Source organism: Falco peregrinus, chromosome 5, assembly GCF_023634155.1.
Source record: "Falco peregrinus isolate bFalPer1 chromosome 5, bFalPer1.pri, whole genome shotgun sequence".
Lineage (NCBI taxonomy): Eukaryota > Metazoa > Chordata > Aves > Falconiformes > Falconidae > Falco > Falco peregrinus.
The window spans coordinates 7,547,334-7,575,303 of NC_073725.1; the positions used below are offsets into that span (position 1 = coordinate 7,547,334).

The following is a 27,970-nucleotide window of genomic DNA, read 5'->3' on the forward strand; positions in this document are numbered from 1 at the left end:
CCCCTCACGCCGCGCGGGAAGGACCGTTGGGCCGCGCCCCCGCGCCGTTCCCGCGTGCCCCGCCGGCCGTGGCCCCGCGCGCGACGGACAGGGGCGCGGCCGCCGGGCGGGGCGGGCGGAGGGCGCGGGGCCCCGACGGGAGGGGCGGGAAGGGCTCGCGGCGCGGCGGGGCCGCCGTCGGGTGGGTGCGGGCGGCGCTGCGCCGGCCGCCGGGCGGAGGGGAGCGGAGGGCGGAGGATGCGGGCGGGCGCGGGGCGCCGCCGAAGAGCGGGCTTGTCTGCGTTAGCCGGCAGCGTCTGCGCGGGGCCGGAGCGTGTGGAGGAATCCGCCGGCAGCCCCGGGGCGAGGGCAGGGGCCGGCGGCCGGTCGTGCCCTGCGGCGGAGCGCCCGGGAGCCGCCGGAGGGGGGTGCTAGCGGCGGGGCCGCCCAATCCGCGCGGGGCCGGCCCCTGTGATTGGCAGCGGCGGCGGGGGGGGCGAGCCCGGCTCGCTCGCTCTGCCTTCCCCGGAGAGTTTCCCAGCGGGGGCGGCCGGGGCTGCCTCACCCCTCGGCGCTGCCGGCATTTCCCCCCTCGGGGCTGCTGCCGAGCGCTGAGCCGGGGGAGACGGCGGCGGCTGCAGCGGCAGAGAGCGAGGGAAGCAACCACATGAATCGGTTTCTCTCTGTATCCGGCTCCGGGCAGAGGCGGCGACCATAGCGGGGAGGAGGGGAGAGGGGGGAAAGCGGCTACTGCAGCGGTAGCGGCGGCAGCAGGGGGGCTCCCCTTGCTACCTTGCCGCCGAGGTGGGTAGCGGGGGCGCAGCGTGCGGGAGGGGCCCGGCCGCGGGCGGGAGGCACGGCGGGTAGCGGCTCGGTAGCCGGGCGGGCTGGGGGTGCCGCTGCCCGGGCCGCGGCGGCGGGCGCTGCGAGGCGGCTGGATGCCGGCAGACAGCGGGGAGAGGAGAAAAGTTGCCGATGGCGCCCGGGAGGGTGCCCCGCGGGGCGGCGGCGTTGTTGCTCGTGCTCCGCCGCTTCGCGCGGGGCCGCCCCCGCTGTGCGTGGAACGGGCTTTCGCCGGGGCCGGGACCGGGGGCTTTGGGGCGTGTTGTTCAAGTTCTCTTTTCGCTCCCGCTTCGCTGCTCTGCCATTGTCGGTTTCACCGTGCGGGCTGCAGATACCGCCGTCGCTCGTCTCCCGGGCTCAGCAGCCCGAGGGGTGCAGTTCCTCCCGCCCCCCCCCGGCCCCTCTCCCCTCCGCGCTCGGTTCCCGCGCTGCGCTGCACCAGACCCGCCGGGGCGCGCGTGTGCGTGGCGCCTCACGCGGACCTCGCGCGGTCCCTCCCCTCCCACTCGCGCGTGTCTCCGTGGGGCGGGGGGGGTGTGCGCGCCGCGGTGCAACGCGCCCCCGCCTGCGCCGTCTCGCGTGGGGGGCGGCCGTCACGTTTGGTTTCTTTTCCTTCCCCAGGTGCTCAGGGACTGGTGCTCGCCGAGGCGTTTGTCCCCCCCGCCTGGAGTGACGCGGCCTCGGCTGCCAAATGTGCGGAGGGGAGAGACTTTTGCTCAAAATCCCCCGATCGTAAATACACAGAAAGCGGAAGAAGAGCCACCGCCGAGCAGCTGCGGGAGGAGGGGAGGGGGACGGCAATATCGTTTCTGCTGTAGGCAGGGAGGCTGATGGCGGAGTTTGGCAGCGGTGGCGGCACCGGCGGCGGGGGGCTCCCGTCCTCCCCGGGGCCGGCCCAGGGGAAGGTGGCCTTCAAGGCAGGAGATGGGGAAGGAGGAGGCGGAGGCGGCGGCGGCGGCGGCGGGAGATCCCGCTTTGACAGCGCAGGCAGCCGGGTCTCCAACGGGGACTGTGCCCTGCCGGGAGCCGGCGACGAGCCGGGATCAGCTGCTCCTGCCAGCCCGGGGAGCAGCAGCAAAGAGAAAGGATTTACCACCGGCCAACAACGGGAAGGCAAACCCGGCATCCCCCGGAGGAGCAGCATAATTAAGGTAAGAGCACTTGCTCCTCCCCATCGGGGTCTTGGCTCCTTCCCTGTGACACAGGCAGGGCGACAGATTTGGCTCACGGAGCCTTGGCCCTAGCTGAAAGGATAGGGGGCTTTTTTCTTTCTTCCTTTTTCTTTTCTTTTTTTTTTTTTTTTTTTTTTTTTATTCCTGTGGCGAGGGGACTTGATTTTTGCTTTGTCGGAACTAGATGACAGAGGGTGGCTTTATACACATCCACGGTTGGGGGTTAGGGAGAGCATCGTGTCTTGAGGTTTATTACAACAGAAGGCTCTAACTCCTGGTGGAGAAGGGGAGAGAAACTGGCTGGTGGGAAGACAACATGGGCACCAGCCTGGCAGGGAAAGAGACGTGGATTACACAGTATCCTTGGTGTTTGGGATGCACCTGTGCAGAGCAGTTTTGTGGCTCCATTGGCTTGTGTGTATGACGGGCGCACGGCAGGTGATGAGAGACGTGGGATCTCATTGGGCCGGGGGTGGGAGAAGGTGGAATAGGAGCATTCTTCTTGTTAGAAGTGACAGCTCATTTAACAGTAGGCTGCGTTGTACTTCACCTATAGAAACATCTTTGTTTATACTTAGCTCTGCATATTCGGAATGTGACAGTTTCAGCTTGAAAAGTAGGGGGAGCATCGACAGTAGAATGTAGGTAGGGCAAAAAGGAATGGGAGTGTGTTTATAATACAGTTCTTTATACAAATAAACTTGTTCTATTTTCTTAAATCCACGGCTCCTGACAGATGACGCTGTCTTGGGTTAGCTTTCCCAACTCCAGTGAAACGGTTGAGAGAACAGAGAGAAATGACTCCACTGGTATAACAGCTGTACTAGCTGTAAAATGAAGCACAACTTCAAGCACTTAACAACTGAGTTTGCTCAAGATCAGCTAGATCAAAATCAAGCTACATTTGTTGTTGTCTTAGATATTTATATGCCGCCACAATCAGCTGTGGTAGGTTGACCTTGGCTGGATGCCAGGTGCCCACCAAAGCCACTCTGTCGCTCCCTTACTCAGCTGGGCGAGGGAGAGAAAATATAATGAAAGGGTTGTGGGTTGAGATAAAGACGGGGACAGATCACTCACCGATTACCATCACGGGCAAAACAGACTTGACTGGAAGAAATTAGTTTAATTTATTACCAATCAAACAAGGGTAAGGTAATGAGAAATAAACCCAAATCTTAGAAGTGCCTTCCCCCCACCCATCCCTTCTCCCTGGGCTTAACTTTACTCCCCAGTTCTCTGCATCCTCCCACCAAGCAGTGCAGGAGGACGGGGAGTGGGCATTGTAGTCACTTCATCACACACTGTCTCTGCTGCTTCTTCCTCCTCGGGGGGAGGCTTCTCACACCCTTCCACTCCTCCATTGTGGGGTCCCTCCCATGGGAGACGGTCCTTCATGAATTTCTCTAATGTGGGTCCTTCCACAGGTGGTGGTTCTTCATGAACTGCTGCAGCATGGGTCCCTTCTATGGGGTGCAGTCCTTCAGGAACAGACTGTTCCAGCGTGGGTCCCCCCTGGGGTCACAAGCCCTGCCAGCAAACCTGCTCCAGCCTGGGCTCCTCTCTCCATGGGTCCTGCCAGGAGCCTGCTCCAGCACAGCTTCCCACAGGTCCCAGCCTCCTTTGGGTATCCACCTGCTCCGGCATGGGGTCCTCCACGGGCTGCAGGTGGGGATCTGCTCCACCTCCATGGGCTGAGGCGGGACAGCCTGCCTTGCCCGTAGTCTTCACCACAGGCTGTAAGGGAATCTTTGCTCTGGTGCCTGGAGCACCTCCTCCCCCTCCTTCTGCACTGACCTTGGTGTCTGCAGAGCTGTGTCTCTCACATTTTATCACTCCTTTCTCTCTGGCTGCATTGCTCTTGGCCAGTCCCATCCCACCCCTTCTTAAGTATGTTATCCCAGATTGCTACCACCATTGCTGATGGGCTTGACCTTGGCCAGTGGCAGGTCTGTTTTGGAGCCAGCTGGTGTTGGCTCTGTCGGACGCAGGGGAAGTTTCTAGCAGCTTCTCACAGAAGCCCCCCCTGTAGCCTGCCCCCCCCCCCCCCTTGTCATACAAACCCAATAGATTCTACCCCTCACCTCTGTGAATCACTTAAATTTAAGAATTATTGTTAAAATCCACATTCATCACACAATCTTCACAAACTTCAGTCACATCAACAGAAAAAGAATTCCCTGCACCAGAATCAAAATCACACCATTACAACACTGAACGAAGTGAACAATTTACACACACAATCCACCCTTCATCCCTTCACCACGATTAAAGCCACAGAAATACCCCACAATCATTCAACTCTCTGACATCGTTCAGTCCATCTTTTGCCCATCACCTCTGTTGTTCTTTTGGCTGGAAGATAGAAAAACCTGTGTGGAAATGCAAGACTAGGTATCTCAAGTTGTGTTACAGTCTCCTGGACCTTGTTATAAAAACCAAGGGGAGAGCAAGGGCAGTCAGCAGTGGAACACATCTGACAGGCTGCACCCACCCTTCCTGTTCCAGCAGTGATGCTGGGTGTGTACGTTTGAGAGTGTGTGTGTGTGTTAAAGAAATAACAATAGACAAGGGGCAGCTGAGCTTGGTGTTGGAATAGCTTGCTTTTTTTTTTTTTTTAACTGGATTTGCCAGTGATTTTTTTTTTTTTTTTACAGATCTGCTATTTCCTAACACTGTTTGGTTTCTTCTGTGGTAGCCCAAGAAAGATACTAGCATTGTTTGCAGTGTGTGTCATGCCATCAGACTGTTTTGTAGTGTATGATTTGATCATCCAGCAACCTTCTGTCTCTCTGGGGACCAAACAAGGATACAATACCTAGGGATTTGTGATGTGTTAAGATCAAGAAGCATGAGATAAAGAAATACGTTTTGGATTACATTTCATGAATACCTAAGTCAAGGTTCTTAGTTTCTACAGAAATGACAGCACTTTGAAATATAAAGTTATTCAACTTTCTGCTGTTATTATTGATGAATACCATTTTGCAAATGTGAACAGTAATCTGTTTAGCTGCCAAGAACTGATTACTACAACTTTGTGTTACTGTTTGAATAATTATGATGAGTGGAAAAATCTGTCAATGTTACATTTAAAGTTATGTGGTACATATTTATTTTAGGTATGACTGTTTTAATGCTGGGAAAAATCGTTTGTTGTCATATATACTGAATATTCTTCTGCCTGCTTAGTTCAGCAGTTCATTTTGAACCTGGTTGCATAGGTGCCTAGTTTTCGATATGAAACCTTCTGGAAAATCTGGCACGAGTAGGAAACTTAAGATACTTCTTGTCCGCTCTTGCAGAACAAAAGTCTGTAAAACAGAGTGGGAAAAGTAAAATGTTACCCATTTTCCAAAATGTTCCTGGAGTTTTTGTAACATATCAATGATTTAAAACTGCTCTTAAAGAATATATGGAGTAACCCCAGGAAACAGGTCTGTCCCATGCAGATGCAGGTTTCATACTTTCAAGCAAAACAAACATTGCTAGTTGATCTGTAAAATGCATGTTTATGGAATATCTAATACTTTAAATGTTTTGCCTGCCGATTACTGTGTAGGCTTTTGAGTCACAAACAGAAAATTGCCATTTGAATAATAGTTCCAGTTGAGATTAAAGTCTTTAGAACTGCATGTTTGTGCATGAAAATCAGGAGCACAGAAGTGTATTTTGTTTTGGTTTTAATCTGTGCTTCCATTGGTTGTCTGGCTTTCATAACTTACTCTCAGAGCAGTTGCTGACTTTTTTTCCTTTCCTTCCTTATGTGCAGTCTCTGTTCTTTCTCTTTTTTCACGGGTTCCACATTTTTATTTATTTTGTGCACCTGTGTAATTTTTTCTTGTTTGTTACAAGAGGATATATACTTTTTGAGGTTGAAGTGTTATCGGGGACGATGACAGGTAGTAGGGCCTGTGTTACTGGAAGAACTAATGTGATCTTCATACCATGGTAGGTTACTTGGCCTTTCACTCATATAAAAGCTATGTTTAGGCTGAAAGTGTTAAAGGTTGTACCCTCCAACTGGAGCAAATTTTGTGGAATAGCCTATTTCATTGCTTACCTTTGCTGAACCAAATTTGGGGTCTAGGGACTGCGTATCTGTATTTATGGAGACTTTGCCACTTTCTGTTTCTTACTCTCCATATTTATGATATTCTGATTTGTCAGAGGTGATGGTGACAACAGGTCATTCATTCATGGGATTCAGGCTCTTCGAATACCTGATTTGTGAACTAATTTATGTACCACTTAGTTGTATGTAGTAGTTTTTTTGGTCACTATTTTGTTTTTCCATATTCTCATTGGTGCAACTAACTATGGTTTCCTGTAATGCAATTTCCTACAACAGTTCCTATAATACTCTGTAAAATGAAATTCCACTGAGTCCATCTTGCAGTTCAAAGTGTATTTAAGCATCCTGTGAACGTCTCTTAGCTCAAAGAAAACAGCCATACAGAGGAAAGAAGGAGAAACCCAGCATCTACTTTCTTTCTCCACACCTTTTCCCCTTTGGAAACAAAACCCTACAGTGTGAGCTGAATTCTTGCTAATTACAGAAGGTCTGTGTGGAAGACACAAATGCCCTAACAACAGAAGATTCTTTGCTCAGAGGTGTGCTAATTGACACCGAAATTGACACAACAAAACAAGCATGTATTTAGGAAACAAGGCTGTGATAGATAAGCTACTCCTCCATCTTACCTTGGGCAGGCTTTCAAAGCACAGATTTTTCTGAGGAGCTGTTTCTGGGTTTATTTTGTTTGTTTGCTTCTTAGTTTCTTCTTGTTGATTTATTGTAGATCTAACTGATCTCTGGTTTGTCAGCTCTGAACTGCTAACCTGCAGCTCCATAAATCCTGGAGCTTGCTTTTAGAGAATACTTTCTCTGGTTTCTTGGACTCTCTGCTAGTGCACGGAAAGTTACTGGCACCTACCGGTATTTGTATTCCTCCTTCCTCCTCTACTGCTTGCTTCTTGTGTACTGACTGCCTAATTTCAAAAAATATAATCTGTATTTTAAAACAGTACTTAACATCATATAGTAGTTTTTCCTGAATAATTTTCTGTCATACCAAAGACGTAATTAGGCATATATATAAGGCAGTTTATTGTTAACTGTGACATTGGACCGAGTTATGTCACAGCCACTGAGTGGGTATGTTGTGCATTGCATTTGGTATATATTTTAATTTGCATTAGTACTTTTTGTGGACCACTGTAATCAAAATTTTATTTGGATATGTGTAACACAATTAAAAAATATAAATATGTTTGTATAAATGTATGTGTGAGGATACTCACTTTACCCAAATTAATTGTGTAATTTAGTTAGCTTATGTACTATAGCCCACGAAGAGAAAGTATTGTTTCCAAAATATGACTTGGAGTGAGAGCTTAATTTGGATGAATTTAACTTCTCTGACTTCTCTTCTGGAAGAGCTTATCTCTCTTATTTCTGTTGACTGAGTGAAGAGAGCTTGGCTAGCGTGAATAATAGGAACTCCTTCACTCCGTCCACCCTCAAAGCCTTAGAGTACGCACAAAACATGTTCAGCATGTTCAGTGGTGAAAAATCAATTAATGGAATTTAAAAATTATTATGAATACCTGATGAGATTTTCTTATGCCTATTATCAGGCTTGATCAAAGATATGACTATTAGTTTAGACTTTTTATAAACTAGGAGTTAGAGCAGTGGACTCCTACCCGTGGTTCACAGATAATACGTTGCTCCCATGGTTTGATTGCATTCATGGAAGATTAAAAATTTTAAACTGAGACTGACAGGACAAGTTAATTGCATAGTTTCCCAGCCTTTGCAGGTCCACGGGAGATACTGATGATGATGTTTGTATTATTCCCACTGACTCGATTAAAAAAACCCTGTTAAATAAAATTTGCCAATTGTCTATCTTTAAGGGCTAGATTAAGTTAAAATGTAATACTAGGACATTGATTCTAAAAAACTTATCTTTGCACACAAATGTGGGATTGTGTTCACGGTTCAGAAATCTAAATAGACTAGCTGGTAGATTTTGAAGGAAGAAAGGTGTATAGTGATTTGTTCAACATACATGGAGAAGAGGGAAATATGATAAAAAGCAGCAGCATATGTGTATTAAAGAATGTTGAAAAATAGGGCTGGAAGAGACCTCAAGAGGTCAGTCTGCTCTGTTTCACTGTTCTGCTACAGGATCAACTGTTAGTAAGATGTTCTTTGTCTTTTAATCACCTTTTGTTTGTGATCCTTCTATGCAAACATTCCTCTTTGTATAGGGGCAAAAGCAATCATCTGCAGAGTTTAAAAGCTTGTAGTTGTCCTGTTGACTGCATTCTAGTTATTTAGGTCATATCTTCAATTTGTCAGGTTCTTTCTGATTTTAACTTACCTTCTAATATGCATGCAGCTCTTCTGTCTTCAGGGGCACGGCCAGTTTTAACTATGCTGTCATTTCCATCATGCAATGATACATGATTTTTTTGTTGTTAAATAATTGTAGTTTATGGGTTTTAAATACAAGTTCAAATTCGATACTCCACAGTTAAAATAAAAATCAAGTTATTTTTACTCTTTACTGCCTGTAAACTGGGCAATATGATGTTGCAGAATCTAGTTGAGAAATACAAGTTATGAGAAAAGGTCTTTCCTTCTAAATATATTAAAATAATAGGCAGTAAGTACAAATTTATAATATACTTGCTAGATTGTAGCATTGGCATAAAGAAGGGTGCATTGAAAGAGGATGGTTTGTTTGTCTTTATGGAGAGCAAGTAACAAGTGTCATCTTTCTCTTTTTCTATTGCATTTAGAAAGACTGTCATTATTGTTTTACAGTTGATTTTAACATCTGGCATGCCTTTTAATCATGGGGTAGTGCTATCACTGTACTTCCTTCTCCCTGTTGTAGGAGAATATGTATGGAGCGATCCTTTGGAAGGATGTGTCGCCCATCCTCTTGACCGCAGTACATGTCTTAATTTCTACTTAAATAGTTTCTTTTCAAGAACAGTCAGTATATGACTCATCTATCCCTTGCTTCTGAAGAGGAGCATGCCTGAGTTCACCCACTGTTTCCCTCCTAGACCTTGACCTTGCAAAACACCAAAGTTCGGGACAGTGAAGAGTGCAATATAGCACGTGACTGGAAGTCAGCAGTACTGAGGCTCACAGTGTTAAGTGGTACAGCCTTGGGAAAGTTAAATAGATGTGATTCATTTCTGCCTCTCCTGGGATTCCTTTTAGTGTCATTTGACCCTTTGGAATAAATACTAAAATATCCCAGAGTACCTCAGATTGTGTACTGTGTTCAGGGATCTTTGCGGATACCAAATCCTCATGTTCTGGAAATTGTAGTACGTAGTTCATAAGCACAGGCAGGCAGGAAGCGCCTTTGAACAAACAAACAAACAAAGAAAGCCCTTTTCAGAATAGCGTCTGAGAGTTTTATAAAATGAAAAATATAAAATAACGAGATATTAAGCCAGATTTTCATATTTACTGTAAAAATATTTAATCAAATTTATTTGTGGGTTTTATTTTGGTATGAGAAATAGGTACCTTACAAATACGTAGCAGATAATTGATAATATGCATATTAGTGTCAGGACTATCCTAATGCCTGTGCTAAAACTGCTGGAAATTATTTGATATTTCCTCTAAATTATGAGATGATCAGTACTGCAGAAGGAAAAGACCTGTTGCTCCTTTGTTAGAAAGCACTTCCACAGAATTTTCAAGTTCTTTTTATAGTTGAGCTTCTGTGACTGTAACTTCTTTTTTATTTCCTTATTCTGGGTTTTTTTTGTCCTTTCCTCTTATGAACATTATTATTTTGCCTTCACTAAAAAAGGCAGAGCATTTTAAGGTTCTGTGTGTGCTCTGATGTGTTACCATCCATGTATGAGAACATATCCCTGTTCTTAACTGCCCTTTTTAGTCTAGGGTAGGAGAGGAAGAATGTGAAATTCTGCAGCATCAGAACTGTCTGTGTGGGTTGTTTTATGAAGCACCTCTTACGATGGAAAACCCTGGATGCTTTATGTGTTTCATTATCTAGTTCCCGATGGTAAAAATGTTTGACATTGTCATCTGTTTACTTTAACTGCATTCCTTAAAATAAAGTGTAAATTTATACAAATAATTCTTTGTATTATTAAAGTGTAATTTGGACTAAAAGGACAATAATACAGTTCACTGTAAAAGCTTTAGTTTAGATTGTTTTCTTCCTACGAGTTATTGTTGGTGTTTTTAGGATAGGCAGTTGTTTATTGAGTTTAGGTGACTCCTGTTAATGGTACAGGAACAGTTACCATGCTTCTTCCTTCAGTAAATTAGGAACAGAATCTTTCATGTACATATTGTGAGAAAAGCTAGTTTCTGAGTTGCTGAAATAATACTTCTATTCACTGCACTATTTATGTGTTTACAAATGCATACATTTTTGCTACATAAGGCAGGAAAAACTCAGTAGTAGTTGGAAATAAGTTGCTTCAGGAGATAGCTTGGATTGACTGAAATGTATTTTGCCATTTACAGGGAATGCTCACTAAATCAGGTTTTTTTAGATAAGCTGATAGCCGATTGTTGCAAAAAGCAATTCCAGTCTGAATCCTAGAGTTAAAAGACTAATATTTATGTGAGATGAGAATGTATTTAGTCATGGCACATTACTACCACATAGTGGAGAAAGCTAGGGCAGACATAAGTAGTTTGAGTTCGGATAGTACTATGTTTTTCTTGCTTTTGAAGAGCCCCCAGAAGCATTTTATGCCTTATTGCATGTGTTTTATTTGTTAAAGTCCAACTCTCCTTTATTTTCTCTTTTTTTTCTCCCCAGTAGTAGTAGTTGCAGTGATGCATCTCACAAGCATTGTTTGAGGTTGACCTTTTTCAGCTTTATTTCTCATCTGAAATAACGCATACCGTGTGCCTCATGCTTGGTCCTTCTTCAGCGAGTGGCCAGCCTGAATCAGAATTTGCTCTGAGGTGGTATAGTGTGAAGGCACTGAGTGCTTTTAGTTGTGTTGTCTTTTGGTGTGTTGTAGATTCAGAAGTAAAGCTGCGGAAGAATTCATAACGTTACTCTTTTACCACCCTGCTTGGTCTGGTTCCAGTTTGTGTCACCCTGTCTGTTCCCTCCCCTTCTTTGATCTCTCCCCATCCCTCCTACAGCTTGGCTTGTCTGCTTCAGCAGAAGGGAGAGGGCAGATTCTCTGCTTTGCTTCTTTAATAGCTAGTGGAGATCCTTCGATTCCCAGCGAAGTGCTAGAACAGAGCAGAGCTCTCTGTCTGGTCTGTGCAGCACTGCAATAGTTCATGTCTGCTGGTGAATCCCCAAAAAGGAGTAACAAAAAGGGAGTGCTGACTCCAGTGCAAGGCTGTCAACCTTCACGGGGGGTTTGAGTTCCACAGGGTTTTCAGCCTGAGCTTACGATGAAGGCTGACTGCACAGCTTAGGGTAGATGCATCTGTTACCCCAGTTTTCAAAAGCTGCCAGCCCTTGTGAATTTGAGAAATTCTGCCAGGGTCAGACCCAAGGTCCGTTTGGCTCGTCAGCTTGCCTCCAACAGCAACTGCTATGGGGTAGAAGAACAGAAAAAGCCTCCTTTCCTGACATCTGCTCCCAGCCTTAAGTGATTTGGAGCTAAGATATCTTTGTGTTTAATAATCCTCATGACGTTTATTCCCCTGTAATTGTCAGAGGCCAGTTTGACTTGTGGAAGCTTTTCATCACTGTAACGTCCTGTGGCAGTTTCTTAACTATGTGCTGTGTGAAGAAGTCCTCTTCTGCCTGGTTTTACCTGGCAGCTACTTACCTGTTTACCTGCTGTCCCCTGGTCCTTGTGTTGGAAGAGTACTTTCTCTGTTCCACAGATGAGTTCAAAGGTGTTCATCATGTTTGCTTTACGTCATCTTTTTTTTTTTTTTTCCCCAGGCTAAAGAATCTTAATGTATTGAGTTGTTCCACCAATTTGAAGCTTTTCTGTGATGGTGGGTTTTTTTTTCCTTTCCTTTTTTTCGTTCTGGTCCATTTTATCTATTTTTTCCTTCCATTTTGTTAGTTTTTTGCAGTGTGGAACTGAAATAGTATTCCAAATGTGCCGGTCAGATGTATAAATCAATGGCATTATGAAGGTTTAGCAATATTGTGATACTAAGTTGAACTGTAATTTATTTATTTTTAGTGTTGTCCTCGTCAAATATTTAAACGGTATCACTGTCGCTAATTGGCAATGGGAGAGTGCTGTTAAAACCTTTTACTAAATATTTAAAACCACCTCTTTGAAGAACTGTGTAAGAATGTCTGTGCCGGTGATGATGCTTGTGTTGGAAGTGCCTGGCATTAACATTGCAGGAGGCTGAATTTCTGTTAGAAATCTTTCAACATGGTATAAAGTCGTTTTATGGTGCTGGTGGCAGAAAACATTGCTGATTAGCACATCTAGCTTCTGGCTATGGTTAAGTGCATTTGTTTGCCCAGTAACAGAATAAAATGGCGTGGACATTGTATAAAGCTGAAAAATATAGTACTAATAAAAGTGCTTTCATTTTATAGTAAGCTGTTAAATGTGAAAGAAAGAGGAAGGTCCTTGTTTTTGTAAATGCAATCTGATAGTATTTTGGATGTCCTAGATTTCTGAGTTTTAAGGTTCTTGCCCAACACTCATGTTAAGGGATTATTTTATTCAGCCTTTTTATTTCTTTTACATTTATTATGTGTGAAGCTCTTCAGGACACTTATGTCAGAGTCCAGAAGAACCAAGAAGGTATTTCTGGACTTCAGGAAACTCATACAAAGTATTAACAATGAGATCATATAGCTTCCTGACAACAGGAGAGCATCTAGCGTTTCACCCTCAGAGAATAATTCCTTTGAGGATTAAAAAGGTTGCTAAATGGTTACAGTAAGCAATGAAGGATAAAAATAACTGGAAGTTTTTAGGTTCCACAAGGTTATACAACAGCATTACTTTGGAAGGAAATCCCAACACTTTGTCACTTGAGCTGTTGAAAGTAGAAATGGTGTGAGGTGTCTGTTAGGACACCGTCCTGAGTTTTTCTTGGGATTATCTACACACACCCATGCACCCACCCACTCCTTCCCTCCCCCCTCTATTTCTCTTTTGAGGAGGGAAATTGCTTTGTTTTCTTTTTCCCTTCAGAACTTGGTGGCTGCTGAGAAGCAGAGTAGTTCCTGTGAGCCTGTTCCTTCTCAGCTGGGCTGCCGTGTTGAGACAGGAGAAGACACCGTTGTTATTTGTGAGGCTTCTTGAATCCTCATGCTTTTGTGCGTGCACTTTGTGACCAGGTCCAGTGCCTGACTCATAATTTCTGAGCATCGCTGTCAGCAATGTTTTCTTTATGCAATTCTTAAATTTCAAGAGCTTCAGATAATTCTGCTGCTTGTTTTCAAATGTTTGATTATGTGTTATTTTTCTTCTGGTTCAAAGTGACACACACTCGGTTGGAATAATAGGAATAGAGTATGACATGGGTTTACATTGTTTTATGTGTGGAAATTAATATTTCTGTCCACAAATACCGAACTTAACCTCCCAAAATAGTAGTTTAGGAGTTCCTGCCTTGCCAGGAGAAAACTTAACTTTTTTTTGTCATGGTAATTGCTGATGGATTTTGATATTGACCAGAAATCATAGCTTAAATGTATACTTTCAGTGTAGTCAGCTGCAGCAAATATGTATTTTTTTTCTTCCAAGTCTGATCCCAAATTCAGCTCTGTCCTCAGTGGGTATATAAAATTCACTGCCATCATTTGTGGGGGTGAGGTAAGGGGAATAAAAAAGAGCCTTGTGATTAAGGCTTTGGCCTCTAAAAAAAGATTTGCAAAATTAACAACTTGCCACAGACCTAAGAAACTAGAATTAATTTTATTTTTTAAAAAATTAGATTCTAATGTTTAGATTTGTAGTACCGTCTACAAACAATCCCTGCATGTATTGGAAATATTCTGACGTGAATAAGTAATTAATTTATTTCAGGTCTTTCTCACTTTTTCTGGTGAATTTAGTAAAATTACAGTATGGAATACCATCAGCTAAATGTATCTTTTGACAAGAAAACATACCACTTTATGATTTAACATGGTACCTAATTGTCCACCATGAAACAGGTTTTATCTCAATTCTGTAGATGCTCAGAGTACTTTATCAAATGGTACTTGTGGCTGAGGTGATGGAGAAGTAAAATTTTTCTGATGTGTTCTGTTAAAATATAGCACAGCTGTTAAATGTGTAAAAGGTTTTTGTATAAAACAAACACAAGTGAAATTCTTTAGTGTATAAACCAGAAATGAAGAGCAACATTACGGTTCTTTTTTCTGTTTGGTTCAGAACCTTACCTCTATCTGCCATGTCACTAAATTTTGTAAGAGTCAAAATTAGTCATAGTGAAAGCTACTCCTTACTTTTCTTTTTTCTTTTGCTTACTACTTAAAATATTTAGAATATAGTTCTGTGCTCTAGAAATGCACATCTGCTAACCCTTACTTATTCTGTGTGTCTGATCTGCACCATTTACAACGGTTGGTGGGAGTAAGTCATGGGGTCCTACTGCAAACTTCTGTTTGCTGCTTTGATTGTAAGCTCAGTGGGCTCTTGTGTTTCGTTTCTTTATTCCAGGATTTTTCGAAAATACAGTAGAGTGAACTCTTGGTCCATTGATTTAAAAATCTTATATAATTGTTAACAATAAACTTGTATGAACCTTCCTCTTTTTACTTGCCTAGAATTCATCATGAACAAACTTTTGTTTGTTCATGGACAATGTAAATGGTATTGGTCTTGCACTGATCAGCTGATGATGCAGTTTAAAGTCCTTCATAACCTTCCCTTTCCTTGGATTCTGATTGTATTCAGGATAAAACTGATATTACTGAATATCCCTGTCCATGAAATTGGCTTGCAGGAAGTCCTCATGAAAAGAGAGCTCATAAGCATCGTAGTAACGCCTTCAGCGTGATCCTTGAACTTTTTGGGACTCCCCAGCTGAATTTTCTTCCTTTGTTGCTTTAGGTCCCCCTGTTGCTTTAGACAGTGCGTACTCTTTTGCTTACTTTGATTGTCCTTTTCTTTGGTTAAACTGTACTGCAGCCCTTGGAGATGAAGTGTATGAAGTACATGCTTTGTGTTCCTGTTATGTTTGCCTACAGTACTGTCTAACCCTAACATTCAAAAATTACAAGTCAATTCCTCAAACTAGGATTTTTTTCAAAAATCAGAAGACATGAGAATTAAGGTATTAGCTTCCTTTTAGCGGTCCTTTGATTTAAGCCATTCTGCGTGTGCACCATATTTTCCAAGTCTTGGCATAGGAATGTGTGAATACGTAGAAAATTTATGTTAATTTGGAGATCCTAAGATCTAAGTATTTGTAAGGATTTTAAGAAAACACCAAATATCATCAGATTTGCCTTAACATTTGGAAGACCATTTGATTATTATACAGACGGCTGTTATGTTGGGCAGATAACATTAGGTAACTGAATATAATACTGATAAACCGTTTTCATTTTACTTTTTATCAATTTACATACTTTGTCTTACTCTTTTGTGTTTTTTGGGTTTTTTTATTATTAGCAAGACTACCAAGGTGCCAGTGTATATTTTAAGTAGTTTCAAACTCCTTTCAGCAAGGATTTCACGAGTTTTGTAGTTAATTGTCTGATGTGTAGTTATGTTTAGGAAGAATGCTAATGCTAACTGTTCTTTAAATTGTTCCTATATTTAAACTACTTGAGCAATTTGAGAGCAATTACCATATATTTCTGAATTGTGTTAGAATAGAGGCCCTGCAAGCTTCATCCACATACTGTGGTGGTAATAGGAATCAGATGTTCACAAGGTTCTGTTTAGCTGACTGTTTATGAAAATTTCTGTAGAGGAAGAGAAATTGGAATAAACAGCTCTACGAAGCTCTCAAAACTTACAACTGGTTGCAAAAATCCGAGGACCTAAAGTATACCAGTTAAAAAAACAAAAGACGTTCTGATAGTTAAAAATTGTTAAAATGCTGTTCTTGACAGGCAAATCTTCAGAAGAAAGAGTGAGGCCTCAACTTAAAGCTCTTAAATTGTTATACTAGAAAGGAAAAAAAGTATTTCTGTCTTATTTCAGGCCAACAACTTGGCAAGAATTTGAATCTGAGTCCAAGGTTTCTGAAATGAGAGGCTTGAGAATGTTAGCCGATTTCAGGGCTGGTAATGAAGGGGAAATACAATGATTTCAGAGACAGCTGAGAGATAAATCAAAGTCGCAATGTTTAAAGGAGTAACTTGGAAAATGTAGAATTATCTATGATAACAAACAGAAGGAGGTGTGTTAAGTGTTGGTATTGTATATGTTCCTTGTTGCGAAGTAGTAGAGCGGTTTTTGAGAGCCAGGGAAAAAAATAAGGGATTTCTGGTTGTGGATCAGGATGAGTTTTATGCCAAGAATAATGTGACTGAGTGAGGCAAAATATTTTTGATTCCTTTACCTACAACTTTGGTAGCTCATAAATGATTTCAGCATGGTATAGCGCAGTGGAAAGCTACACTTACTAGTTTTTTATGGTAGTGTTTTTTTTCTTTCTTTCTGGGATGCCAGTTAATTTCTTGCTGGAAAGTGTCTTGGGAGATCTTATTGTGAGAGGCAGTTGCTGAGCAGCAGCAAAACCCGTCTGTGACTTGTCAGATCATCTTCTCTCAGCATTACAGTGTATGAAATTAATGTGACATTTCTTAACTCCCCTTCTGGAAACACAGCTCTTTTTATGATGGCTCTTAGTTTGTAAGATTTCTTTTCTTAATACAGGTGGAATAAAATTTTGTGTCTAATGTATTTTTATTTTGTTTCTACCCTGCTTTTAATGAGAGCCATGGTCACCTCAGGGAGGAGGCTGCATTTTCTCTCCTATGTTCCAGTGGGAAAACGAACATGACCGCCATTCTTGCATCTGCTACACTGAGGAAAGGGAGACAACACTTTAGAGAAAATAAAACATGTTTGGACTTCTGTCTTACATTGCACTACTGCTCAGGAGTGAGAAATGTTCTCATCCAGCTATGGTTATGTACATGGTAGGAAAATTCTCTTCACTATGTCTGTGCTCATTCTGTGTGTTAGACTAGCTGCAGTTCTGTGAGGCAGAAATTCTGCTGTTTGAAACTTCCTCATTTCTGTCTCTGTTGTTTTTGTAGCTTGCCAAACTCATTACTTGTTCTAAATCAGCAGTGAAAAGCCATTTCTCCTTGCCTCCAGGAAATCTTTGTTTTAACGTAATTTGTTACTGTAAAACACGATGAGAAATGTGCTAAAACTGTAGGAGACTTTGAACTGAACTGTTACTAAAAAATGCAGTTATTTCACATTTTAAATTTTCTTTTGGTGTTCACAATAACTGATTGGGAGAAGATGACACCTGCTAGAATTTTATAACCCTGTTTTGTTTACATGTCAGAATTTTTTTAGAAAGAAAAATCTGGTTTTAAGCTGTAATTTCAACCATGAACACTTGAAACATTTCGAAGTATATGGGCATCTCTTCTCCAGTTCCTTGACCAAATCATTTTGAGATGGCTTACTAAAGGTATTTGTTATGCTCAACTTTTCACAATATATTTTCGTCCAGTTACTTACTGCAAAGCTTATTAGGGCTGAGACATTTGTTTGCACTTGTATATCATAAAGAAACAAGGTCTCAGAAATCAATGTAAAGAACAGAGCCATAATCAAGACAATGTTTCTTAACAAATACTTTGGAATGAAATCTGGCAGTTTTTCAAATAGAAGGAAAAACTTGAAAACTTGATGCCAAAAGCCATCTTTTAAAGTGGCATCATGTATCCTTCACTTCTAATTCTATCCACACATTACCTTTCCCTCCCCCCCTTCTCCCGTGTTCCCCCCCCCCCCCCCCCCTTCTTAAGTCTTTTGTTAAGAATGACCTTTTTGCATCTAGCCCATCTCCTATCCTGTCTCCACTGAAGTAGGCGTGCAGAAGAATGCTTGAATGCAGGGTTTGAGAAGCATGCAAGGAAGGCAAAACTGTAGGTCATCTAGGCAAAGGATGAGCAACAGGGCAAAATAAGCTGATGGCCGAGTGCCCCATTAATGGATACTAGTCGGGGACAGTCCACTCAGAAAAGTACGGGGAGTGGAGTTGCATGGCTTGGCAAAGGCTGAACTCTTAATAACTAAAAAAGACAACTCAGTCCTGAATGTCCAGGCTGCCCTGGCCCTGATCTATGCGCGCTGGCTGGATTCTAGCACAGGGAAGGACAAGGTACGGAAGAACCACACTGGAGCCCCTCTAGCCACCCAGGTGCTTCACAACAAAGTCACTTGGAGGATATGGTCACGCTATGGCTAGTGCAGCCATCACTGCTGCCTTCGCCTGCTGGGCTGCTTTCCCCTTGGCAGCAGTCAAGGCTGCCAGCCTAGGGAAGCTGGGTGAGAGCTGCAGCAAAGCAGCTTTGGGAAGCCAAGCATCCAGCTGTGCGGCCTCATCACCTCTGTGGAGATTGGGAGGCCTCAGGGAGGTGCACAGGTGCTGTAACAACCTCTCAAGTTCCACAGTGCTTGGGAGCAAGGACAGCATCCTCCATCGTCTCAGAAACCTCAGTGTGGAAGGAGGAGGAGGCAGGCAGTGAAGCTCTGGTCTGTGCTTTGACTTTAATAATAACAAAGTTCAGTGCTTCCCCCCCACCCCCGCCCCATGCCACTTTTTGCAGAGAGAAGTGCAAGGATGAAGTAAATATGTATCATTATCCCTCAATATGGACCTTGTGTTTTTCAGTGACCTATTGCACAAGGTTTTTCTGAGTCGGATGTGGTATTCTCATATTTAGTACCTGTATTTAAACAACAGGTTTTGCTCCCATTATTTTTCAAAGTTTCTTTTTGAACCCTGTACACTTTGGCATCTGTAGCATATCCTGTGGCTCAGAGTTCCATGTCTCAAACGTGTTTGTAAGAAAAAGGTACCTTCTTTATTTTGAATCTGCCAGTTGCTAGTTTAATTTGATGTCTCCTTAATTCTTTTTGTAGGGTGAGATAGTGAGCAATCATTCCTTATTCATGTTCTTTATTTCACTTTGTATTTAATATTGTGATGTCACATTTGCTATCCTATAGAGAGTTTGATGTACAACTTACAAGATACTGGAATAATATTTTTAACACAACAGCTGTCCAGTCTACTTGCAAAGAATTCAAGTCTTTTATTAAGAACGTGCTGTGTCCCTCAGCCTCTTTTTCCTTAGAATGTGAAAGTGTCTTGGCCACACCTGGAGTTGCAATGCATGTGAATCTTGTGACGTGTTGACAGTGAGTTTATCTGATTTAACTGTAAGTCACCTTTCACCTGTAGCAGAACTATTCCACAATAGCAGCTTATTTTGACTTCGTGAACTTGAGTGCTGGTAGTAATTTCCCACTGATAGTTTTGGTTACATTGAGCTTCTGAAACATCTGTCATATTAACATCCTCATTTAAAGTTTGGCATTCCTGTTTCTGCATCTTGTCTGTCTGCATTGTTTAAATGTCTCTTCTATTTTATCCTCATTCACTACTAAAGTGTAGTTACTTTCTGTCCTTTCTTATTTGAGTATACAGTGTTACTGTGATTATACAACAAAGGATTAATCTTAAATTGTGTGCTGTTGAATCCTTAATAGCTTTTCTCCACTATTAAAATTTTAAAGATCACAGAAAAGTATTGAAATAAATTGCTGACACTGTTCCTTCTTGGTTTGGATGAAGCCTTCTTCCAGCACATGCTCACTCTGTTTCTTCTAGTTTTGGCAAATGTGCTGAGAATTATTCTTCCCAGGATTAGCCTCTCTAGGGAGATACAAGCTTTATATTCTTTTATTTATTCTCCTCCCCTTCCATTTACCTCTTTCACCCAAATAAAAAAGAAAACGCTTCTTAGTTCTGAAAATGATTGGAATGATTTGATGACTTCTGCTTGTGGGAAAGAGGAAGGTTATTTCTTCATTCTTGATGCTTTTTTCCTCTTTTTAAGGAGTTCAAGCTGGCCTTTTGTTAACAGAAATTGCTTGCTGATTGAATCCATTAACAAAGTTCTTGCATTGAACTTAAGATATCTGTGTCTGTCTCATGGTGGGTACTGGAATTACTTCATCATGCTCAGCGGGGGCAGGAAATGTGTGTATGAGAGATGAAAATGAACAGAAAACTGTTCAGTGATTGTCCATAGCGTTTAGTAATATACTGATGGGAACTGGTAAAGTCCAGTTCATCTGGAGGGTCCTTAGCAGGTCAATCTGAATCATTTGGAACCGGAGAATATTCTGCAGATATGAAAATGACAGTTCTCAGTGTTCATCCCCTAAAAGCTGAGGCTACAAGAGAATTTCTTCCACAACTCCTGATTAGGATTCAAGCTTTACTGCTGCCATATTTTTATTACCGATTAATAGAAAGTAAGATAAAACCTATTTGTATTATTTCCGTGCTTTTCTATTTTATTTATTTATTTTTTAAAAATTGTAGATCCAAGTTAGAATGTAGATTTATATACAAACCCCAAAAACTTAAGGAAGATGACCTTGTAAATCTGGTTGCTTAGACTGGCAGAATCTCTGCCTGGAGGGTTAACAGGAATTGTGGTTTTGTTTTCAAGTGAGGATTCTTATGTTACTTTTGATACTAGTTGGAGGCTTTGAACTCTGCTGTCTGTCAAGACTTTTGGGAGAAATCTCCTTTTCTCCCAAGGGAAATAACAGAGAATGGTTAGTTCCTCAGACGATGGTTGGACACATTTTCTGTCTAGAGTACTAGAAGCCATAGATAATTTGGAAGTAGAATCGAGAAAAAACAATCTGGACTGTGACTGGTTAGACTAAACAAATGGCAGTTTCTGGGCTACTGAGAAAAAAATTTGGAAACACTTTGGCAACACAGCTGTTGAACAACATGGTAGAATGACTCCAACTTCAGAATCTAAAATTATTTCTGTGACTTATAGAAGTGTATACAGGTTTAGTATCAATGTAATGAGAATACAACCCCAGAAGAAACTGAATCGGTAAGTTTTCTTAGTCAGAAATTTACTCATTTTATTGCTTGCTCTGCAGTATTTTTATTTTTCTTGGCTATTTTTTCTCCATATTCCCCCCCCCCCCCCCCCCCCCTTCCCGATACTGATCTTTTAAATAAAACAAGGCCAGTGTTATTAATCCTAAGAAGGTGCTAGTGATGATCCTTTTAGCAGAAAACGGGGCTGGGAAGGATCTTGAAGTTACCATGTGTAGCGGGGTTGATGTTGGCCATCAGCCAAGCACCCACACAGCCGCTTGCTTGCCCTCCTCTCCCACACCCAGAGGAGAGAGTAGGAACAGCAAAAGCAAGAAAATTCGTTCAGTCTAAAGACAGTTGAATATGTGGAGGGGAAAGAAAAACAAGCGATGCAGAGGAAATCACTCAGTACCTCCAACAAGCAGACCAATGACCGGCGAAGTCTCTGAGCAACAGCCACATTGGAACATAAATCATCCCCTTCTGCTGCCTGAGTTTTGTTGCTCAGCATGTTGTTATGCAGTATGGAATATCCCTTTGACCAGTTCAGGTCATTTGTCCTGGCTATATCCCATCCCATCTTCCTGTTCACCCCTAGCCTGTTTGCTGGAGTGATAGAAAAAGAGCCTTAACGCTGCAAGCACTAACCAGCAGCAGCCAAAACATTGGTGTCTTGTCCACACTCTTCTAGTCACAAATCCAAAATTCAGCTCCGTACAGGGTGCTGTGGAGAAAGCTGACTCCATCCCAGCCAGACCGTGGTTTTCACATGTCCCAAATCATCAGAGTAATAGATTTCTCCCAAATAAATACATTATGTATGGTCTAGAGTTCCTCTGTGTGTGTATTTCGGTTTGATATGCTGATGTCTTTTAAAGAAACCACTTCTTGTGGTTTAGTGTCGATGAATGTACAGAATATGATAGATTTGTGATCAGAAAACTTGCTTACAGCTAGTACAGCTTTGCAACGTGATTTTTCAATGCTTAACAGCTCTTTAGAGTACTTAATTTTTTAAATATTACATACATTAATTAAAAATTTTGGCTCAGTCTGTGTTAGAGATTGAATCATTACAAAGCTGGCATAGCACACAGGCCATCAGGACTGGCTTTACAAGTGCTGTCTTCAAATTTCCCTGGCTGCTGCTAATACCAGTTTCTCTCTTTTCTGCAATTGTACATCTCTTCCTGTAATTTCACCGACTGAAAATAGAGTGGTGTTAATAAAAAAATCTTGAGGCTATCATGTATTTTTATTGACAACAAAAAAAGACAGGTCCTGGTCATTTGGAAAAGGGTGACAACTTACTCCTCTCGGTGCCAGAGAGCTGAAATCTTAGTGAGTTTTTCAAAGTGTAAAGTTTAATTTTAGTAACAGGCAGAGACTTTGATCAATTCTAATTTTCATCTCACGATCTACCCAGTGCATCAAACTTCCTTATAATTTCAGTAATTCTATTTCAGTTTTTAGGAATGATCTAGTACATGTAGGTCAAAAAGTCTGATAAGATGATAATATTTCAATAACGTTTTAAAACAATTGCTTCTGAGCTGTCAAAAACTTGTCTTGAATTCAAAGAGAAAGTGCTGTGGCTTATGATCTACAGTACTCATGTATTTGGGAAAAGAAAGTTTGTTTTTCACATAAAAACTGTTACACAGAAACCGTAGAGAAAAGACCATAGTTATTGTTCCATTGTTCAGACTGTTTCTTCTATTATACAGGTGAGTAGCTTAGCAGGAGTTAGTTTGAGAAATAGGTCATAGATTTTTTTTATCTCCTCTTCTTCGTTTTCTTTGTGTAGGTATTTAGAACAGGACCTTAATTTAACTGCTTTTGAAAATCCCTGTGTATTTTTCTTTATAGAAAAAAATTGGTTTAGATGGTTGATATAATTTATAGATAAAATTTGAAGTTATTATATTTGCATAAACAAAATCAAAGTTCTTTGATTCTCTTAGTTGTTTCTCAGTGTATGTGGGATTTTAAAAAAAGTATTAAAAGCTTACAGAAAATGCAGAGCTTCACTTGAGGTGTTTTCCTGTAACTGACTACATTGGCACAAATAGGTGAAATTTTATACATCAGTGGTTTTGAATTAAATGAGAGATACATCAAGTGCGTAATTAGAATTAAATAAATTGGCATACATATATTACTACTTCCTGTAGCCATCTGTAGCCAATATTGCCAGCTGAAGTGCTTTTTGGTTGTCGTGTGAACATATATTGTACATTCTCTGACTAAAGTTTCTTTGAATATTTTACAAACCAAGGCAGCATTGGTTTTACTTCTGTATTGTTACAGAGCTCGGTATGTGAGTGCCCTTAGTATCTCGGGCTCTTGTGGTTTTATGCAACACAAACGGGGGAATTGGAAAGAAAGCCCTTTTGCTGCAGAACTTGCAGATTGGTTTACCATCCAGTGTACTGGCCTTGCTGGTTTACCGTCCAGTGTACTGGCCTTGCGTGCAGCAGCTGACCAGGCTCCCAACAGGTCATCAGAAGGCTTGAGAAGCAGACAGCTGGGAAGGCAGCCACAGGCTGAACTGTACCGACGGAAAAATACATTCCCGAGCTTTGGCATCCGAGTCTGCCACTGCCCAAAATATCTGTGAACGGTCTGTTCTGAAACACTTTAGGGAGAAAAGGTTAAAAAGAAGCACAATATTAGTGCTACCAACATACCGACAGGAGGAAGCCGTGCCAAGGTAGTGCTGGATTTATCCTCTGGCCAGTTTTCTTTCTAGATGCAGTGTGGTAGAATGCCAGAGTCAGAGTTGCAGACTGTTTCATTTACACCATACAGAAGTTGCAGAGAAGGGATTGCTGGGCAAACATCCACTATCAAAAAAGTTTTGGTCATCTGTTACTGAAACACAAATAGTTCAGGTTTTTGTTTGTGCATTGTTGGGGAAAGTTCATGGGTCCTATTAAAGCACAGTAGTTGTATTAAAGTTGGTATCTTCAAACAGGAGTGAGAAACCACTATTGCTTTAGCATCTAGGGATAGAAGAGTACTAGAATTGTTAATGCTGGAACAAGGATATTATCCTATTAGAAACACTTGTTTGAAGTGGATGTTTTTACTTGTTTTTTTTCTCAGCAGTCTTACACTCCTTAGTTATTGTAATTTAACCTACAAAACTTGCTGAAGTTAAATAGAATGCGGGAAGAACATGTTCTTAATTAGCATTTAGCAGCTGGGGAAGGGTGGTAGGGGAAAAAAGACACTTTGTAGAATCTATCTGTTACTATGTTCTTAGTCTTTGAAATATAAAAGTTTTTTTTTTTTAAATGTTTTAAAGCTTAAGAAAAAGATAGTGTTTAATAGATGAAGGTAGAAAGGAAATGTGAAATGTCATGGAGTGTTCAAGAGCCAGTTGGCTTTTTTTTTGGTGCAGTGCTGAAATGAAGAAGCCAAACCATACTGATACCGCACTTTGCACTCATTAAAGTAGAAGTAAGCAGCTGTTACGTAGCTCAGTGTTAAACACAGGAGTGCAAGGGTCATACCAGTAAAAGCAAAAAATTAACTTCCCATGTTATGTTGGAGAATTTTTGCATGTGCTGTTCTCAAATGAAGACTTGACCTGAAATATAGTGTTTGCTGATTCTGAGATAATTGTCACACTTTGCTGCATTGCCTCCGAAGATACAATTCTGAGTAACTGGCTCCCCCGCCACCCTCCCGAACCCCACTTTGTTAAATTTACCAATGGAAGGAAACTTTTATCTAGATTCTGTGGTCAGCTGAACAGCATTGCTTTCTCGACTTGAAGTCAGAAACAGTAAGAAAACTGCAGATGGGTTTCAGTATTTTTGATATCAAAGAAAATGGCATGACCAAAAATATTTCTCTAAATTGCAGGCGTATGTAGTTTGAAGACACTTGAAATCAAAAATGTAAATTTCCATTTGATTTGAACCTTTATCAGAGTGCTTGTAATATTTAGGCAGGACAGTGTGTTAATAAAACACAGTAAAATAATAGAAAAATCACTCAAGCTTGAAGATAAATAGATGATTCTTAAGGTGCTTGGGTATAATTAATAAAAGTAAGACACCAGTAATACACAAATGGGCTGACCACTTTCAGGATCTTTTTGTAAATATGTTTTTTTCGCTTGTAGAGACAGTAGCAGGCCACAGCAGCCAAGTGACTGCCCTGATATTGTCTGTTCTTGGTCACAGTATAATGTACCTTGGAAAAGAGTAAGAAGGAAATTGCAGTCTTCTATAGTTGCAGAATTACTTCGCTAAGATGCAGATGTTCAGAACTACTGATTATTAATGAATACTTATTCCAAGGAGTAGGAGTGGACATAGTTCTATATTGCCATTTATAAACACGCCTGCACAGCACCATTCTAATGCTGGTGCGTTTACCTTGCAAGGGACTTGTGTGCTGGGAAAGGGCATTCATTATCTCTGTTCTACGAACATAGGTTCTAGAGATGGGGTTTCATTCCACTGTGGTGTTTTCGGGGAAAAGCGGCCCAAAGGTTAGTTTAGTTACCATGTGAAACATTGCTGAGAGGTTGCCACATCCTCCCTTTCTTCCCCTCTTCTCCTTGTGAAGACTTCTTAGGCTGCCTTTGCCTTTTCCTCCAATTACGTGGTCTGGCAGATCAAGCAGAACTGCTTTCCCATCTTCATCAAGTTGCACAAAATAGTCTTAATGCCGTAAAAAAAAAATGGCCATTCAAAATGAATATGGCATTTGCCATCTACTTCACCAGTGCTGTTTGTTTCCTCTGGTTGCCCTCACATGACAAGCTGTGGTGATACAATACCTTCTTGCTTCCGGTTTCTCCATACATAATTTTCCTTTTATTTTATTTTTTTTATAATTTTTTTATAAATTTTTATTTTCCTATTTATTTTATTTATGATTTCATGACATGAATTTTTAATTTATTCATGATTTCATGACAACAAAAAAAGCTCATTCTGTATGCCCCGTCAGCAATGAGAAGGAGCACACCTGTACGTGATTTAATACTGAAGGATCTAGTAGCATAATGTGTGATAAAATTCCTGATCTTGAATGACACCTTCAACTGTATTGTGTAGCACTATGCTGAGTAGTACTATAGAGCGCAGAACAAAACCTACGGATTTGTTTTCATAAATTCTGGGACTGGCAGTTTTTAATAACTGCATTCAGGTGCCTCTCCAAATTGTGCATCTAGGCATTATCACAACATATTAAAGTAATTGCTTAACCGACAAAGTTTTGTATCCACTTCTGTTTAAACTTTGGAGGACAGTGTAGAGGTTATGTCCCTTCCTACTGCTGGCCTTCAGGAGTTAGCCAAATGTGTGCAAACATTTGTAATCTCTCACCCAAGAGCAGAATAAATTCGCTGAGATAATTCTGTAGTCAGTATGCCTGCAGTAGCTGTTAGTATTTGCTTAGATTTTATAGTATGGCAGCTAGAAATGGGAGTATGTAACTAACAAATCAATTGCAAAGCAGCAGCCTGTACCAGCTGTAAATAATGATAGGCATAAAATGCAGCATTAGCATTAGCAGCTTGTTTTTTGTAAAATGTTTATTCAAGTATACTATCCAGATTTTGTAATTCAGTAAAGCTTAAAAAATATTTACATTGGCCCTTCTGACTTCTCAGGTTTCTTGTGTTTATTTCAGTGTGTGTATGGTTAAAACAAAACTGCAAATATGATTTGAAAATACTCTTATTCTGTTAAATTATATAATGGATAAGGCAGTGTTTTGAAAGCTACCCCTGCTATGCATATAGAATATCCTCCTTCACTGGGGACTTGAAGTGGAGAATTCTAGTGGGATATATTACAAGCTATTACTATTAAGGACATGAATTTGACAAGGTAATATACAGTAATGACAGAAAAATGGGTAGGAAATTTACTTTCAAGTTTCCAGGTATAAACGAATGAATGTACATCAGTGTTGCCTGTTGTTATTAAGGTCTGTAATAGAAAACTTCCAAATCAATACAGATAACTTAAATAGATTAATTAAAAATTAGAACTTGAAAATTGTTGTTTTTTTTTTTTTTCTGATGTTAACATTTTAAGGTATATCAGGATACGTCTAACCATTTATGCCGTGTTGTGACAGATTCTCACTAAAAAGTGGGGTTCAGGTGCTCACTGCTCCACTAAGGAGCAGCAAGATTTCTTTTGTTTGTCAGTAGTCTCAGGAAATAATTTCTTCCTCCCCTGATGAAAGCAATTGAAAGTTGGCTGAATTGCTCCAATATCTCAAAGACTTGCATAACCTTTGATATTGAATCCTTTTTTGTCTATCAGATCATTAGGATCTATATCACTAGAAAAAAAAAAAAGGATATAATTGTTTTCACTCATTGATTGTGGCTGCTGCCCTTGTGTCAGTATAGATCGGTAGGGTAATACCGAAAGTGGAACGTGTGAACTACTGATTTCTTAATGAGCATTATTACTTCAGTTACTTACTTTTATCTGGGTACTTGACTGTGTGTGCTGCTGATGCAATCAGAAGTTTCAAATAGCTAAATCTGCTGACATTGTAAGTAGATCTCTGAAAAAGGTTGTATAAAGGAGTTGCTAATGCAGTTCTTATAAAAATCACTATAAAAATGTGTGGGAGTTAAAACTGTCAGATTAGGGTTCACTTGGTTCTAAAGTATTTTGGAAGTATGCTGAAGCAGTTCATGTGATGATAAAGTATTGATAGGTAGGGCATTCTGCTGCGACAATCAAATCCTGTTGGACTCAGTTGTCTGAGGAAATTTTTTGCAGATGGAAACATATACCGTATACATCTTCCATAACATGTATATATAAAAACATATATAACATATACATCTTTTGGTGTATGATGTATATATACCAAAAGATGAGCCTGCGTTTTTTTGATGTTTCAAGAAATAAGGTTCTGGTAAACAAGAAATCTTGCT

At 41.2% G+C, this 27,970-nt stretch overlaps 1 protein-coding gene across 7 annotated transcripts in view; it reads left to right on the forward strand.

Annotated features, from left to right (window-relative positions):
• Positions 1-207: 207 nt before the first annotated feature.
• Positions 208-27,970, forward strand: part of PLCL2 (phospholipase C like 2) — a 103,901-nt gene continuing 76,138 nt past the window's right edge. For 2 of the 7 annotated variants that reach the window (XR_008747389.1, XM_055805317.1), the window contains exons 1-2: positions 213-783; positions 1,444-1,973. Coding sequence is in view for 3 of the 7 variants with exons in the window: in XM_055805317.1 (XP_055661292.1) it covers positions 1,653-1,973 (321 nt within the window). In the remaining 4 variants the exon portion in view is untranslated. Of the gene's footprint in view, positions 784-1,443; positions 1,974-27,970 lie in introns of those variants that run through there. The other 5 variants (XR_008747388.1, XR_008747390.1, XM_055805316.1 and 2 more) reach the window with 5 other exon arrangements.